Below are 14,874 nucleotides of genomic sequence, written 5' to 3'. Positions count from 1 at the left end.
CCCAAAATCCTAGCTAGGGAATCCACCTCCTCTCCCCCTAAATTGAGCCCTGCCACACAACTTTTTCCCCAGTTCACATTAAGATTGGACTTCCTTTCAAATTGAAGCACTAGACTCTTTAAGTTCCGTAATTCCCCTTCCTCCCCGTCACAAAAACAAGATGATGTCATTTGCAAATTGTAAGTGTGTGACCACCACCTCCTCCCTATCAATCCTCCAACCTCTTATCAAATTGTTAGCATCAACCCTCGAAATCATGGCACTCAACACATCAGCTACTAGGGTAAAGAAGAATGGGGACAATGGATCTCCTTGCCTAATACCCCTCTTTGCAGGAAAGAAACCCCTAGCTACACCATTCACCAATATTGAGAAATGACATGAAGAAATGCATCACTTTACCCAACTGCACCATCTCTCCCCAAACCCTCTCCGCTTGAGAACCTCTAGTAGAAAATCTCAGTCCACCATGTCATATGCCTTTTCAAGATCCAATTTGCAAACCAACCCCTTTTCCTTTCTCCTCCTCTTCACTTCAACACATTCATTGGCAATAAGTATTTGATCTACAATTTGTCTTCCTTCTACAAAGGCCCCTTGATACGGTGAGATTAGAGACGAGAGGATCTTTTTTAATCTTAGCGCTAGGACCTTAGAGATGATCTTATACATGCTTCCCACCAGGCTTATAGGTCTGAAATCCTTTGGTTGGAGAGCGTTCTTCTTCTTAGGAACCAAGGCAATAAAAGTAGCATTTGCTCCCAAGTTAAATTTGCCTCTCTCATTGAACTCTTCAAAAACCTCCAACAAATCCTCTCTAATTATCTCCCAACAATCTTGATAGAAGGCCATCGAAAAACCATCAGGCCCAGGAGCTTTAGATCGATCCATGGAGAAGATTGCATTTCTCACTTCTTGGGCCTCAAATCTTTTTTCCAAAGAGTCCGATAGGACACTATCTTCCACCCTCCACTCCAAGTCCTCTAAGCTCTCACTAGGTCTCCCTGGGTTGTCATACACTAATTTGAAGTGATTAACCAAAGCTTGAGCTACATCATCTTCCCTTGTCAACAATTGCCCATCCCACTCCAATTTTGAAACAGAATTTGTATTGATGTCCCCTTCCTTTAGCCATTTGCACCTGGATTTTTGCCTCCAACTTATCTCCTCCTTCCTAAGAAGATCTTCCGGTTCCTGTTTCAAATTCCATCTTTCCATCCTACCCTCTTCCCCCAACCTTCTTTCAGCTTCTAGTCCATCTAGCTCCTGCACTCTCTGACCGATTTCCACTTTCCTTTGCTCTAATCTACCAAAAACCTCTTTATTCCAAATCTTGAGTCTAGCTTTCAAGAGTTGTAGTTCCTTGTAAAACCTATACCCCTTCCATCGGAATTCCACTTGGTCCACTTCCCACCATTCTTTTACCTTAGCTAGAAACTCTAGATGAAGTAACTACATGTTTTCAAACCTAAAAGGGCACAGGCCTCCATCTAGTCTTTCTTGAGACAACCTGATTAGGCAATGATTTAAAATAGGTCTCTGCAATGCTGTAACACCTAGAATCCCCCATTCAGCTTCCCAATTCACTGTAAAGAGGAACCTATCTAATCGACAACAGGTAGGGCTTTCTTGGAAGTTTGACTAGGTAAAATTTGCTTGTTGAAGAGGGAGGTCCCGCAATTCAAAATTCTCCACAAAGAGATTAAACTTCCTCATGTTAGATATAATCCTACGACTGGGGTTATTGGACTCGTTCAAGAATCTTATTACATTGAAATCCCCACCCAAACACAAAGGGTCATCCCACAAACCCCTAACGGCTACTAGTTCTTCCCAGAAACCTTCCCTTTCCTTATAAGAGGTAGGACCATAGACATTAGTTAACACCCAAGCCCACCCATCTTCCTTTCTCTTCAATTTTATTGACACCAAGAAGTTCCCAATTAATTCTTCTTCACACTCCCAGTCTTCATTTCTCCACAAAGTAATAATTCCCCTTGAAGCTCCCCACGATTATGCAAAGGCCCAACTCAAGTGTGGTTTAATAAAATTTACCTTATTATCCAAGCAAAACGAAAGGTTTGACATTCCAAGTGTGGTTTCTTTCCTTGTACTTCCAAAACTGAAATCTGTCTCAATGCCTAAAACCCCAATTTGTCTCAACGATTCTTTCTCTTATTATTATTATCAGTAATGTGAAGAATTTATCAAAATCCAAGAGGAAATATAGAAGAGTACAAGAGGAAAAAAAATCTAGATCTTTGGACTATGTGAGATGTATCACCCTAGCAGTCAAAGATTAGCCACTCTGATGTGGTGTCTCAACAGCCAAGGACCCTCTTTACCATCCCTTATCGAACCTATCACTAACTCGTAAACATCTTTCACCACCACCAGTGAACCAAGGTCAAGCACAAATACATAACATTTATGCTGATACAGGACAAAGTCACCTGATACCACCCTTTTTACCACATAATCCATCAAGAAGCACCTAAACTCTTCTCTGTTCAGATTGAATCATCGAATCTGATACCATCCTTCCATTCATCTCATTCTATATTAACTACAAGATATCATTTACTGATCTCCTTCCCTGAAAGTGTCAGACAAAAAAAAGGTCCAGCTTTAAAAGAGCTAAGCTGGAATCCTTGAAAGTGCTTCTGACACCTACCCAAGATCATAGTAGCCCTTTGTGATTTCTTTTTACTTCATCCAAATCAGTGTACTTACTCTGAAAAAAAAAAAGCAATTATTTCTCTCTCCAGATTGTCCAAATGATAGCTGCCAGAATAGCATTCCATAAGACCTTTCATCTGGTGCTGTTTAAACCCTGTAACCTCCACCCTTGAAAGTTGAAACAGCTGCAACGGTATTTTGGGGAGACAAAACTCCTCCAAAACATGAGATAGCCATAGGCCATAACTGGTATAAGAATTTGCAATGAATGAAGCAAAGATTTGAGGATTCCAGAACTTCACTGCCCAAAGAGCTCTTCAAAGTCATTCCTCTTCTTATCAGAAAATCTGTAGTTAAACACCTTCCAAGAGTAGCAATCCAGACTAGAAAAACTACTCTTGATGGGATGTGAGAGCACCAGATTCTAACCCAAGAGAAGAAAATTTCCTGCTGGTGAACCAACTTACTGTAGAACGACTCGACTAAAAACTTGCCCGATTTCTCACACGACCATACCCTTGCACCAGCATCCAAAGTATTAGGTTTTCTACGTTGAATCAACCTTAACAGCTCAGTCATTAGATTGATTTCCCAATCATTTATCACCCACCTGTTCTAAAAGCAGGACTCCAAATCACTTCACCATTCACCTGTCCATAACAGTCCTCTATCATAGCATTTTTGTCTTGGGCTAATTCGTAAAGTGAAGGGTTTTCTTGCAGTGTGAGGTCTCCACACCATCTATCATTCCAGAACCTGATCATTGCTTTTTCCAACCTTATACCTGATTCCTTTATGAAAAATTAGGTAGAATTTTTTGGATGCCATTCCAAACTGCACAGCCCATAGGAATCAAAGCAGGATCAGGGTCCCACCCTCGGCTTGTAAGCGCATATTTGCCTGTAATTACCTTTCTACACAGGCTTCCTCCTTCCCTATAGAACCTCCAGGCTCCAGCACCATTTTCCAAGAAATGATTTGTTTGTTTTCCTAAGATTTTGATACCCGATCCACCATATTTTCTTGGATGACACATTTTATTCCAATTCACCAAATGAAATTTAAAGTTATCCCTCCACCCAGCCCATAGGAAGGTTCTCATCTTTTTTAATTAGTTGCTTTGCTACTGCAAAAGAGATTTTAAATAGTGATAAATATTTAATTGGGAGGGATGATAAGAAACTTATAATCAACGCGAGTTTACCTCCCTTTGGTAAGTACTTTGTTTTCCATAACCAGCTTTCTATCAAACCTCTCAAGGATAACATCCCATATCATCTTTGAATTGCATTTGGAACCAAGAGGCAGAATAGATATGTGGTGTGGAGCTTCCCAATGCTGCAGCCCATTTCTTCTTTAAACCCTTTAAACAGAGAGAGAAGATTCTATAGAGATGTATTAGAGGGGCTGTTTTATGGGCAGTATGGGAAGAAAAGAATGGAATTTTTTTAAGAATCCCATTCAAAGGAAGTGGTAATAGAAAACATATTGATAAAGGTGGCTAAAGAAATATAAATGGCTGACAAGGAATATGTCTGTTACAATGCAGTGGGTGGGGAGATCAGTGAATGCCTTAACTGATATTTTGGAAAAACAAGGGACAAATAGGGAAACACTGTTTTGGGCTAAACTGTAATCTTGTAGTAGCACTCATGTACTCTTTTTTCTTTTCTGGTCAATAGCACTCATGTACTCTTTGCTATAGTTCTTAGGGTTTATGTGTTTTTTGGGTTCCCTGTTTTGGAGAGGTGGCATCTCGCGCCTTCCCAAGGGTCTGTAATTTCCTCTTGATTTTAATGAAATGTGATATATTATTTATCCAAAAAAAAAGGCGGTTTATTGATTTAAGATTTTGCTTATTTTTAATCCATTCTCTATAGATGACATTGTATGGGGATGGCCATATGTAGCAAACTCCTCTACTACGAGAAAACCATAGTTCTCCTCTTGGATAGTTCCCAATGTCAATAACGTAAAGCTCAACTTTGATATGAGTAGAGTAGAAAATCCAGGAAGGTCAAGCATTGGTAGGGTGTTTAGAGACTGGTGTAATTTTGGCATTGTATTCAGGACCCATAGGTCAAGGAGATTCTTTACAGGCTGAACTTTTGGCTGTACACCAAGGATTGGAGCTTGGAAATCTCTAAACTTAGAGAAATGATTGAAGAAGGTAACTCCAAACTAATTCTGAACAATTGGAGTTCAATTCCTATGGATGAGAAGGGAAGCAAATAATTTTCTGATGCCTTAGCCAAACTCATCTTCAGCCACCAATCCCTCCTCCAACTCTTTTGGATCATTACCTTCAACTTTCTATTTTCAAGTTCCATAAACCCAAAATGACTACTGGCATGAACTTCCACGTCCCTCCCTCCCTCCCTCTAATCATCCTGACTTTTCCCTTTTTTCCCTCTGATTTGCCAAATTCCTTCTGATTTCTTTGTTTAACTTTTACCCACCTCTTTTAAACCTTTTTGAATTTGTTGCTAGGTTCTGTACCAATGAAGCCTTCTTTCAAGCAAGAGAAAGTCAGAAAACTTTGGTTACATCAACAAGATTACAAATTGTTTGGTCCTTTTAGTTTCCACCCTCTAATCATCCTGACTTTTCCTTTTTTTTCCCTCTGGTTTGCCAAATTCCTTCTGATTTCTTTGTTTAACTTTTACCCACCTCCTCTTTTAAACCTTTTTGAATTTGTTGCTAGGTTCTGTACCAATGAAGCCTTCTTTCAAGCATGAGAAAGTCAGAAAACTTTGGTTACATGAACAAGATTACAATTGTTTGGTCCTTTTAGTTTCTTTGAACTCAAAGCAACTCCACCCTCTTCAGCCCTACAAAATCTCTATCCGTTGTCTGCCAATATCCTTTCCCAATTTACCTGCAAAAACTTCTCTAACAGACCCTTCAAATTCTCTATCTTCTGCTCCCAGTTCTGCTGTTTCCTTAGGTTTGTCAAAGCCTTCATCAAAATTCCTATTGATTTCTTTCTCTATTCTTACCTCGATGGGTTGTTCACTTCTATCCGCTGAACTCATCATCACCAAACCTTCACACGTGTGGTTCAAGAGATGAGAGGAGGAAATTTAGGTGGCTGGTTCAGGAGATGGAAAGTTAAGATCAACTGGGTGAAAAGATCAGCTAACTCTTTTGCTGATTGGTTAGCTAAGCAAGGAGTTGAGAGGGAGTCAATGTTTTGGGCACAAGTGTAATTTTTCCTTTTTCTGTTCTTGGGAGCTCAAGCTCCAGTTAGAAGATAAGAAAGTTTATCTTCCTCCTTGTAATTATTTTTGTGATTAATTAACGAATATGGTTATTGATCAAAAAAAAAAACTCACACGTGTGATTGATTGGAAGGGTCCATCTCTGAAGTCCACTGCACATGTATTATCTCCATCCATACTCAAACCTTTCCCAAACTCAACATCTGTTTTGCGAGCTAATTCATTCTTACTTATTCCTGTTCAATGCTGCAACTTCCAAGCCATGTACTCTTCTGATCCTACTTCAAAAGCCTAACCAACAACTCTATCCCCGTCCTCTGTTGAGTTGTTACCAAGATCACTGGGCCCCATGGCTTTCTGTTCACACCCATCCATCGAAAATTTCTTGTGATTTTCAAATACCACCCTTTTTCACCCACTGTTAGAAGCATGGAGCTATTGTAGATTTGTTTTCTCCTGTTTATCTCTTTGTTGGTGGTGGTGGTGGGGTCATTGGAGTGGCAAGTGGTCAAGATGACAGTTGAGTTCTTTGACGTGCAGAATGATAATCACAGATACAGGTTTTCAATCCTTTATCTATGCAAGTATGATGGTGGTCAGCTTCACTTGTATAGTGTGATGAGATTTCTGTAAATTGTGTCTAGTGGCTTTGGGGCCCCTTCTTGCTTGAGACACAAAGCTCTTCCGGTTTTGCTTCCAATTTTATTTAATGGAACTTTACCTTATTATCAGGAAAAAAAAGTTTAATCCCACGATACTTATTACAACTTTGAAATTCACTTTTGTTTTTAAGTATGCAACATGGTGCTCTTTTTTTATCAGCAATAAGGATTCCATCCCCTTCTATCCACTTTTGTTTTAGGGAACCACCTGAATGAGCAATTCAGGTTAGAATCTAAAAAGCTCTTGCTTCCCTAACTAAAAATATAAAAATCATGGCTTCATTCCCCTAGTATTAGCCAATTGATAACAACCCAATACCCTCCTTCAACTATTAAATCAACCCATCCCACCACACTAACAAGTTTTAGCCCTCAAATTAGGGATAATCATCTTGCCTTCGGAGAATTACCAAAGTGCAGCTGGGTGAAGAGATCTGCTAACTCATTTACAGATAGGTTAGCCAAGCAAGGGGTGACTAGGGAATCTTTATTCTGGGCTCAGTTGTAATTTTGGTTTTTTCACTTTGAGGGCTCTTGCCTCTGTTGGGAGAGTTAAGTTTATCTCCCTTCCTTTGTAATTAATTATTCTGTTTGATTAATGAAATCTTTGTTATTGATCAAAAAAAATGCCAAAACCAGCATGACCCAAATATCTTAATTTACTCCATTGTCTCTTACCACCACACCAATGCTGAAGCTCTCAGGTAATCAGGTTGCCTAGACTGCACCTATTGAAGACATGTTCAAAACTTTCCAAAAGGGCACAAAATTGGGAGACCAAATTCTCTTGTTAGAACCAAAAGGATGCAGAAAGACATTTTTAAACTTTACAAAAGGTTTATCACTTCTGTGTAGTTTTTAGAGCCTCTCAAACCCCTTCTAAGATCCACATCCAAAAAAAATGCCCACACTAGCAAAGTGCACCATGTCAAAATGAGCTTCTTTTCATTATATGACGAAGCAAAAGTTTTATGCTTGTACCAAGGGTAAACCACCCCACCAAAGAACCTTCTCAAAATTCCACCCTACTCCTTGTGATAGGATCAATATTTAATGTGCTGTAAAAACAAGTGTGGATGGCCATAATAGCCTTTCCAAGAGCACCTGAGCATGGTATCTCTAGTGGGACCTGAATCCCAACCATTTTCATTAACATACTTACTTTTAACTATCAAATACCATAGCGAGATATTTTCAATAGGGAATCTCCAAAGCCATTTTCCCAACAAAGCAGTGCTTTCATCTTTTAACCTCCCTATCCCTAGACTTCCTTCCTCTTGCTCATGCTAATCATATCCCAGTTTGTGAGATGATCTTTTCTCAAGCCCTAGTTCCCATAGAAAATATCTATGATATTCTTCATTCTCTTCCACCTTTATGGAAGTCCTAAACACAAAAAGTAGACCAGAAGAATTAAGAAGGTCAAATTTGATAAGAGTAACCCTTCCCCCAACTCAACTCAACTAAGCCTTGTCCCAACTATATGAGATCAGCTACATGAATTCTGATGTCTTTCCTCCATCTTGTGTAAAACTTCCTTAACCTCAAATGCTTTAACTTTATGAAAATACATATAGTTTCTAGCCACATAGGAGCTACTAACCCCTCTACAGCTCACACTGTCTGTATATTCTTCATTTAATAATTTTTTAAAATAGCTCCTCCATCTTTCCCTGATTTCTTCATCCTTTACCAGAACCCTTTGATATTTCGATTTAATGCCTTGAATATCTTTCTTTTTAGTTTCATTTTTAGTGATTTTATTTATATTTTCCCACGTTTTCTACATTTTTAGTCTTTTCCTAATCTTTATAACATGATCATATGAGGAGATCTTTTATTGAGCACTATTGAGCAAAACTGAACTTAAATATAAATATATAAAATCTGCCATTTAGCTGTATTGAGTATAAGTTCAGAAGCAGTAATTATAAAGAACAAGGAAAATTGTTTGTTGGACCAGTGGAAACAAGCTCCAGATGGAAGCAAATTACAAATTTAAATGCCTAGGCATTTACATTGTTTCCTATTGGAATACAATGAATTAAATGAATACAAAAACACTGATAAAATTAGAGGCCCAAACTAAGTAAATAATGCAATAGAAACAATAAGAAAATGCACAACCTTGCCATTAAAAATAGGAGAGTCTCAATGAGAGATAAAGGGGAAGGAGTAAACAACAAAATGAAGTCCACAAAGAAGGATACCATACAGAAAAAAAAAATATTAAGATGAAATTAGATTTTAGAATTTGTCGAATTTGATTCCAAATAACAGTGATAATCAATAGAAGGGCAGAAATGCAATATAAATATAATTACAAATGTGCCATTAGTTGCTCTTGCCTTGTCACCAACAAATGGCATTTTCTCGGCTTCCTCAGCTCTTATTGCAGTTTGTTGTTGCATGATATCATCATCTCTGAAATTTTCCCAATCATCTATGGAGAGTAATGGATCAGAAGTTGCAGAATCCAATTCCTTGTCTGCAACAAGCTCCTCCTGAGGCTGCATTGTCTCCCAAACAGAAGAAAGAAAACCACTTGCACACTATCTCTTGTAGCTTCCTCAGTAGAGTTCAGAAGCTGTTTACAGAAAATCTTTATCTGCTGAAGTACAGGAACTACAACAAATAATAGAAAGCTGTGTGCATTCTGCACAAATGCATACTAGAAAATATGCAATAAAGACAAAAACACAGGAACAACAGAAAGAAATGTACCATCTATTGATCCAAAAAAAAAAAAGAAGCATACTATCTATCACTGCATTAGTTTCTTATCTCCAGAATGAATTTAAAAATTAGAATCCTTCAAATTTGTCCAAGAATCAGTACGATTCTAAATGTGCTATGGTTGTCGTCCATGTTCTTTCAAAAGGAAAAAAAGATGGCATATGATGTGCTATAATTGACCAGGAACATTCTAAATTTTTTTTTGATCAGCAAATATGTGTTTTATTAAAATTCAGATTCAGATTGTAAACATTTTATACAAATTAAGGATGGGACTGTTGATCCCTTTTCCTCACTCTATTCATCCCTCATTACAATGAAGCCCAAAATAATTGCTGTCTCTGTGCCCCTTGTTCTGCTAATCCATCAGCTAACCCATTTGCACTTCTACGGACCCATTTGAATTCAGCCTCTACCTCCTTGGCAATCTTCTCCACTTCCCTAATCACATATTTAAATGTCCATGGGGTGTGGCTGCTATTTGTAACCCATGAGATTACTACTTTTGAGTCCCCTTCCACTTCAACGCGTCTGCATCCTAGTTGTTTAGCTAGCCTTAACCCTTGTAATAATGCCAGTAGCTCAGCCTTCAGTGAGTTTCCATTGCCAATCGGCCCTGAGAACATATCCAATATCCTCCTGCCAGGGGTTCTTAATACTCCTCCTATTCCTGAGATTCCTGGATTTCCATATGAGCACCCGTCAAAATTCAGCTTTACTTTGTTGCCTTCAGGTGGTTTCCACTCCAGCCTTGATTTATCTCTTACTCTCGAAGATTGTGCTACTTCGGACCATGTTCTTAGAATATTTGTAACTGAGAAGACTTGAAAGCAGTCTAGGAGTTTTACCCAATGGGCTACTTTCACTTTGATATTATCAATCACTTCCTCTACTGTTCTACTTTTTTCCAGGAAAACTCTGTTGTTTCTCTCTTCCCATATTACCCAACATATTGCTGCCTTTGTTGCTTTCCACATTACCATCCCTCTTTTCTTTCTCTGTCTCAAGAAATCATGGTTGAAGAGTCCTGCCACATCTTGAGGGGGAGCCCACCTGCAGCCAAAGAGAGTACAAAAGAAATCCCAAATTCGATTCACAAAAGAGCAAGATATCATCAAATGAGAAAGGGTCTCACCACTTTCCTTACACAGTGAACACACATGAGGAGAAAGGCACATATATGGCCTTCTTTTCTGCAGCATATCACAAGTGTTTACCTTACCAAGGAAAACTTCCCAACAGAAAGCTTGGATCTTCGGGGGAATAAGCTTGCACCAGATTTCTTTCACAGGGAAAGTCCCACCTAGAGGGTTGGGGGAAGCAAGTACTTTGAAGAAAGAGGAGCAAGAAAAGAGGCCATCTGGAGAGCTTACCCATATTCTTGAGTCTTCCAATGAAGGGTCCAAGTGGATTTGCCCTAAGAGGTTCAGCAAACGAGTTAAGGATTCACACTCATTTTCCCTTAGACCCCCTTCTAAAGCCTAAATTCCAGTTCACACTAGTTGGACACATGGATCCTAACATGGATATTGCTTTCCCCTTAAGGTTAGATAATGCAAAGAGAGATCAGGAAATTTATCTTTTAGTGGGGCTTCCCCTACCCAGAGATCTTCCCAAAACAAAATTCTATTACCTTGTCCCACATCAAACCGGATGGATATGAGGGAATGCATTAGAAAAATATTGTAAATTTATAGGCAACAAACAAAAAATATTGTAAATTTGTTACACAAATATGTATAATCACATTCCCAATAATCATAGAATTATTAAATGACAACAAATATCCAAAGGATATGAGGGAATGCATTAGAAAAATTCTGAGCTGGTAGGGATGTACAAAATCCTTCCATGATAAGAATTTGATCTAGATGTTTGGGAAGCAAATTTAAATCCTTCCCTCCCTCCCTCCCTCCCTCTCTCTCTCACACTTCTCTTTCCTCTTCCCCTAGCAATAGTCTTCTTGAATAAAGTTAATTGATTGAAAAAAATGAGCAACGCAATCAGCGAACCAGTAGAAGCATCACCAGATTCTAGTTGATTCAAATTTAATACTTTAATGGGTCTTGCAACTCTGTAGATATTTTGGTGTGGCAGCCATTTTGAATCATACCTCAGAAGATCCTTTGCATGGGGGAGGGATGGTCTTATATATTACCCATGGCATGTGCAGTGTTGCAAAAGCATCTATTGTAATCTCAAGAGTTGGTATTGAGGCAGCAAAGTGACAGCACCACACCAACATGGTAGTAGCAGTGTAGCACTGCACCAGCAAGCAGATACCACTCCAGCACTATTTTACTTTATTCACTCCGAGTAAATAGCAGTGTAGCACTGCACCATGCCTTATCCCAACTATATGGGATTGGCTACATGAATCTTATTTCCAAATTCGAAATCCATTCTATTTAAAGCCATATCCACTGTTAAATTGCTAGTGCTTAAATCATTTTTACTAGTTCTACACATGTCCTTTTTTGGTCTACCCCTAGCTCTTCTAGCCCCTTCCACTTGTAATAAATCACTTCTCCTATCCAGAGCTCTTGGTGGTCTTCTATGCACGTGACCAAACCATTTTAGTCTATTCTCTCTCTTCTCCAATTAAATAGACGAGTGCTCAAAAACCTTTAATAGCCCTGAAGTATATTGCAATCTGTCAAATTTGAATCAAATTAAGATATTTTTTAAGAAAAGATAAAGTATAGTATCATTTATGTTGGCCAAAAAAACATGTACAACGAGTTGCTGTACACAGGGATTATAGAATCACTGACCATGCAGCCTTATGCCCCCAAACCCTGCACAGCAAAAAGATTATCATGTACAAAAATAGGGAGCTCTTATTTCTATATTTAAATAATTTGTTTGCAGCAAGCCAAGAAAACATTCTTCCCAAGATTTTCTGAAACACTGTCTGTAGAGCTACTTTTGTTCTTGAATATACTTGTATTTTGCTCCTGCCATGTCCACCAAAAAAAAAAACCACTGCAAGAGTAATATTTCATGCCACTTACCCCTCTTAGTTAGACCTCCAACTATCCAACCCTTTACAAATTCCACCACCAATTCTGGGGAGCAATTTTTCATCTCAAACAGGTACCGAATTTTTTACCATACCTCAAAGAAAAGTTACAGTGTATCAGCAAATGATTTACCGGTTCTGTTTGCTCCTCACATAGAACACAATTAGTAGAATCCAGCATCATACCCTTAACAGATAATTCCTAGTTAAGATTCTGTTCAAATAGGTAGTCCATACAAAAAAAAGGCTAAACATTCTTTAACAGTTGCACCAAACAAATTATTTGGTCATCAGATCTCGAGATAGAACTGTAGAAGGATTTAACAGACAAATTTCCAAATTTTATCATTTTCTACTGATGTCCACTTGAGTGTTAACAATCTATGCATCATCTCCACCATTGAATCTACCTCACAATCTCTGCATACAATCCACCAAACAAGATTCTTTATCCACAGCCATCTCAAAAAGGGCTGGAAAGATCTCCTTTAGTGATCTGTTTTCACACCGTGCATCCAAATTTTCATACGAAGTCCATATCTAACCTTGAATCTCAGTCCAGTCCCTTTGAAGAAAAGATCATAGGCTTTCTCAATGCCCTTCCAAACAGAGCATCCATGGGATTGGTTTGGCACCCCTGGGTCACATCCCATGTTTCTATATCCATATTTAGCTGCCACCACCCTCCTTGATTCTCACCAAACTCTCCAAAACCACTTTCCCAAAAGAGAAATATTTACGTTTTTCACCCTTCTTACACCCAAGCCTCCTTGATCTTTAGGTTTACACTCCTTATTTCAGATAATTGATTATTGATACAAATTCAAATTCAGTCGGTCTTTTTTAACATCCATCAAATGTTGAATTGAATTCAAATCACCATTTGTTTTGTCGAACTCAAATTTGAATTGTGCCAGATTCAAGTTGAATTTGCTCTGTTTACAGTGCTACATAAAGATGGAACCAATGCAACAGGATCTGCTCAGAATTGCCAGCAAAAATTAGTATTGCTAAATAAGGAGATCTAAACACTCTTGTTCTGGACAACCTCGTGCCGATGAGGCTGCATAAGTAACATGTCAATTGGGTTTTGGCAATGAGAAATTCAATTTATGTACTTATGGAAATTATTGATGAGTATCCCTAGAATTCTTCCATCAGTTGACATAACAAGGTAATATTTGAAACATGTTAATTGAATACAGTTGCATTGTCTTTGGCACCAACTTCTGACAAAATCATAAAAAAAGGGAAATTAATTCAAGAATTTCTTATCCAATCAAAGATTCCAGGATGTTTTTTTTCAACTCATCTACAACATAATATCAATTCATTTAAACAAATAGGAGATTATATTTCTTTCCAATGTAAGAAATCACTGGAAAACCTCGTTTTCTCCATGTGTCAGCAAGAAATTAGAACAAGCACCAGGTCGGTGGATGTGATGCCCAGTAGAAATGCATGTGAACTGTGTAAGTCCATGCAAACTAGATTAATTGCAATTTATATAAGATTTCTCAGGGAATACCACACTTATGCATCAAAAAATGGGACATTACCATATGTTGGTCCCAACTATCTGGGTTTTGGGACGGGCAGATTACGGTCCTAACCTTTGGCATTTTCTTGCACAAATTGACCGGTCTCAGACTCGAACCTGCGTTTTCACGTTTGCCAGCTCAAGATTTTACCATAACACCCAGTAATGGCCCCTACCACACTAACGCATCAAGATTCTCCAAGTGTAGACAATTCTCTCTCTCCCTCTCTTTGTCTCTCTATATCCGCATTAGATCGCATTGTCTGCGGAAAACCAAAGCTCTAAATAGAACTATGCACAAACGAGAGAGAGATTAAATTTTTCGAACCTCGTAAAGCTAAGTAAGACGTCGATTTGCAACTCGAAAATTTCACCAAAATAGCCAATAACAAACAATTTCATCAAGTTACAGCTGAAAGTAATCACATCAAGTTCAAAATAACCACAAAATTCTCTTCTTTAACGTTTTCTCGATAAAACAATCTAAATAATTACCTGCCCTAAGATCAATAGAAGATCATCAATTCTTCTTTCACTCTTCTTCTTGTTCTCCAGTCAAATCCGAGCTTTTCTTTTCTGAGAGAGAGTTCATGAGAGCGTTTCGCCGATCAACCGTTCAGGTTTGCTGTTTTAATGGGAGCGTCAGGATCACGTTTATGACTCGTATGCAATTTGTTAGGGTTTTACCGCTTACAGCATTTGTAACTGAGTTCGGATTGGCTCCCCACGGAGCGGTAAGTGATAACAGAGTCAGTGGGTCCACTTATCAAACATAAATAAATAAATAAAAATAGGGTCATTTATTAAAACACCCCTATAATTTCATAATTTACTAAAATCTACCCTATAATTTATGTTTTACTAAAATATCCCTAAAATTTGTAATCAATTTACTTAATCGACCTTTCATTAAATGAAAGTAGAAAATGATAATTTTAATATTAATATCCATTCAATTAAATTTAATCAAAAGAAACTAAAAACAATAATGATATTTTTGCCCCTATTAAAACA

General features: G+C 38.2%; 1 protein-coding gene across 6 annotated transcripts in view; it reads right to left on the bottom strand.

Annotated features, from left to right (window-relative positions):
• LOC104592749 (ubiquitin thioesterase otubain-like protein) overlaps window positions 1–14,588 on the bottom strand; it is a 33,569-nt gene extending 18,981 nt beyond the window's left edge. For 3 of the 6 annotated variants that reach the window (XR_016083995.1, XM_088900981.1, XM_010252217.3), the window contains exons 1-2: window positions 14,356–14,582; window positions 8,911–9,149 (exon numbers count right to left, since the gene is read on the bottom strand). Coding sequence is in view for 5 of the 6 variants with exons in the window: in XM_088900981.1 (XP_088757107.1) it covers window positions 8,911–9,078 (168 nt within the window). In the remaining variant the exon portion in view is untranslated. Of the gene's footprint in view, window positions 1–8,910; window positions 9,188–14,355 lie in introns of all 6 variants that reach the window. The other 3 variants (XM_010252219.3, XM_010252218.2, XM_010252215.2) reach the window with 3 other exon arrangements.
• Window positions 14,589–14,874: the final 286 nt, after the last annotated feature.

The sequence above is a fragment of the Nelumbo nucifera genome, chromosome 3 (genome assembly GCF_055504915.1).
Source record: "Nelumbo nucifera cultivar China Antique chromosome 3, China Antique-T2T, whole genome shotgun sequence".
NCBI classification, from domain to species: Eukaryota; Viridiplantae; Streptophyta; class Magnoliopsida; order Proteales; family Nelumbonaceae; genus Nelumbo; species Nelumbo nucifera.
This window is presented reverse-complemented; position numbering and strand designations above follow the sequence as displayed.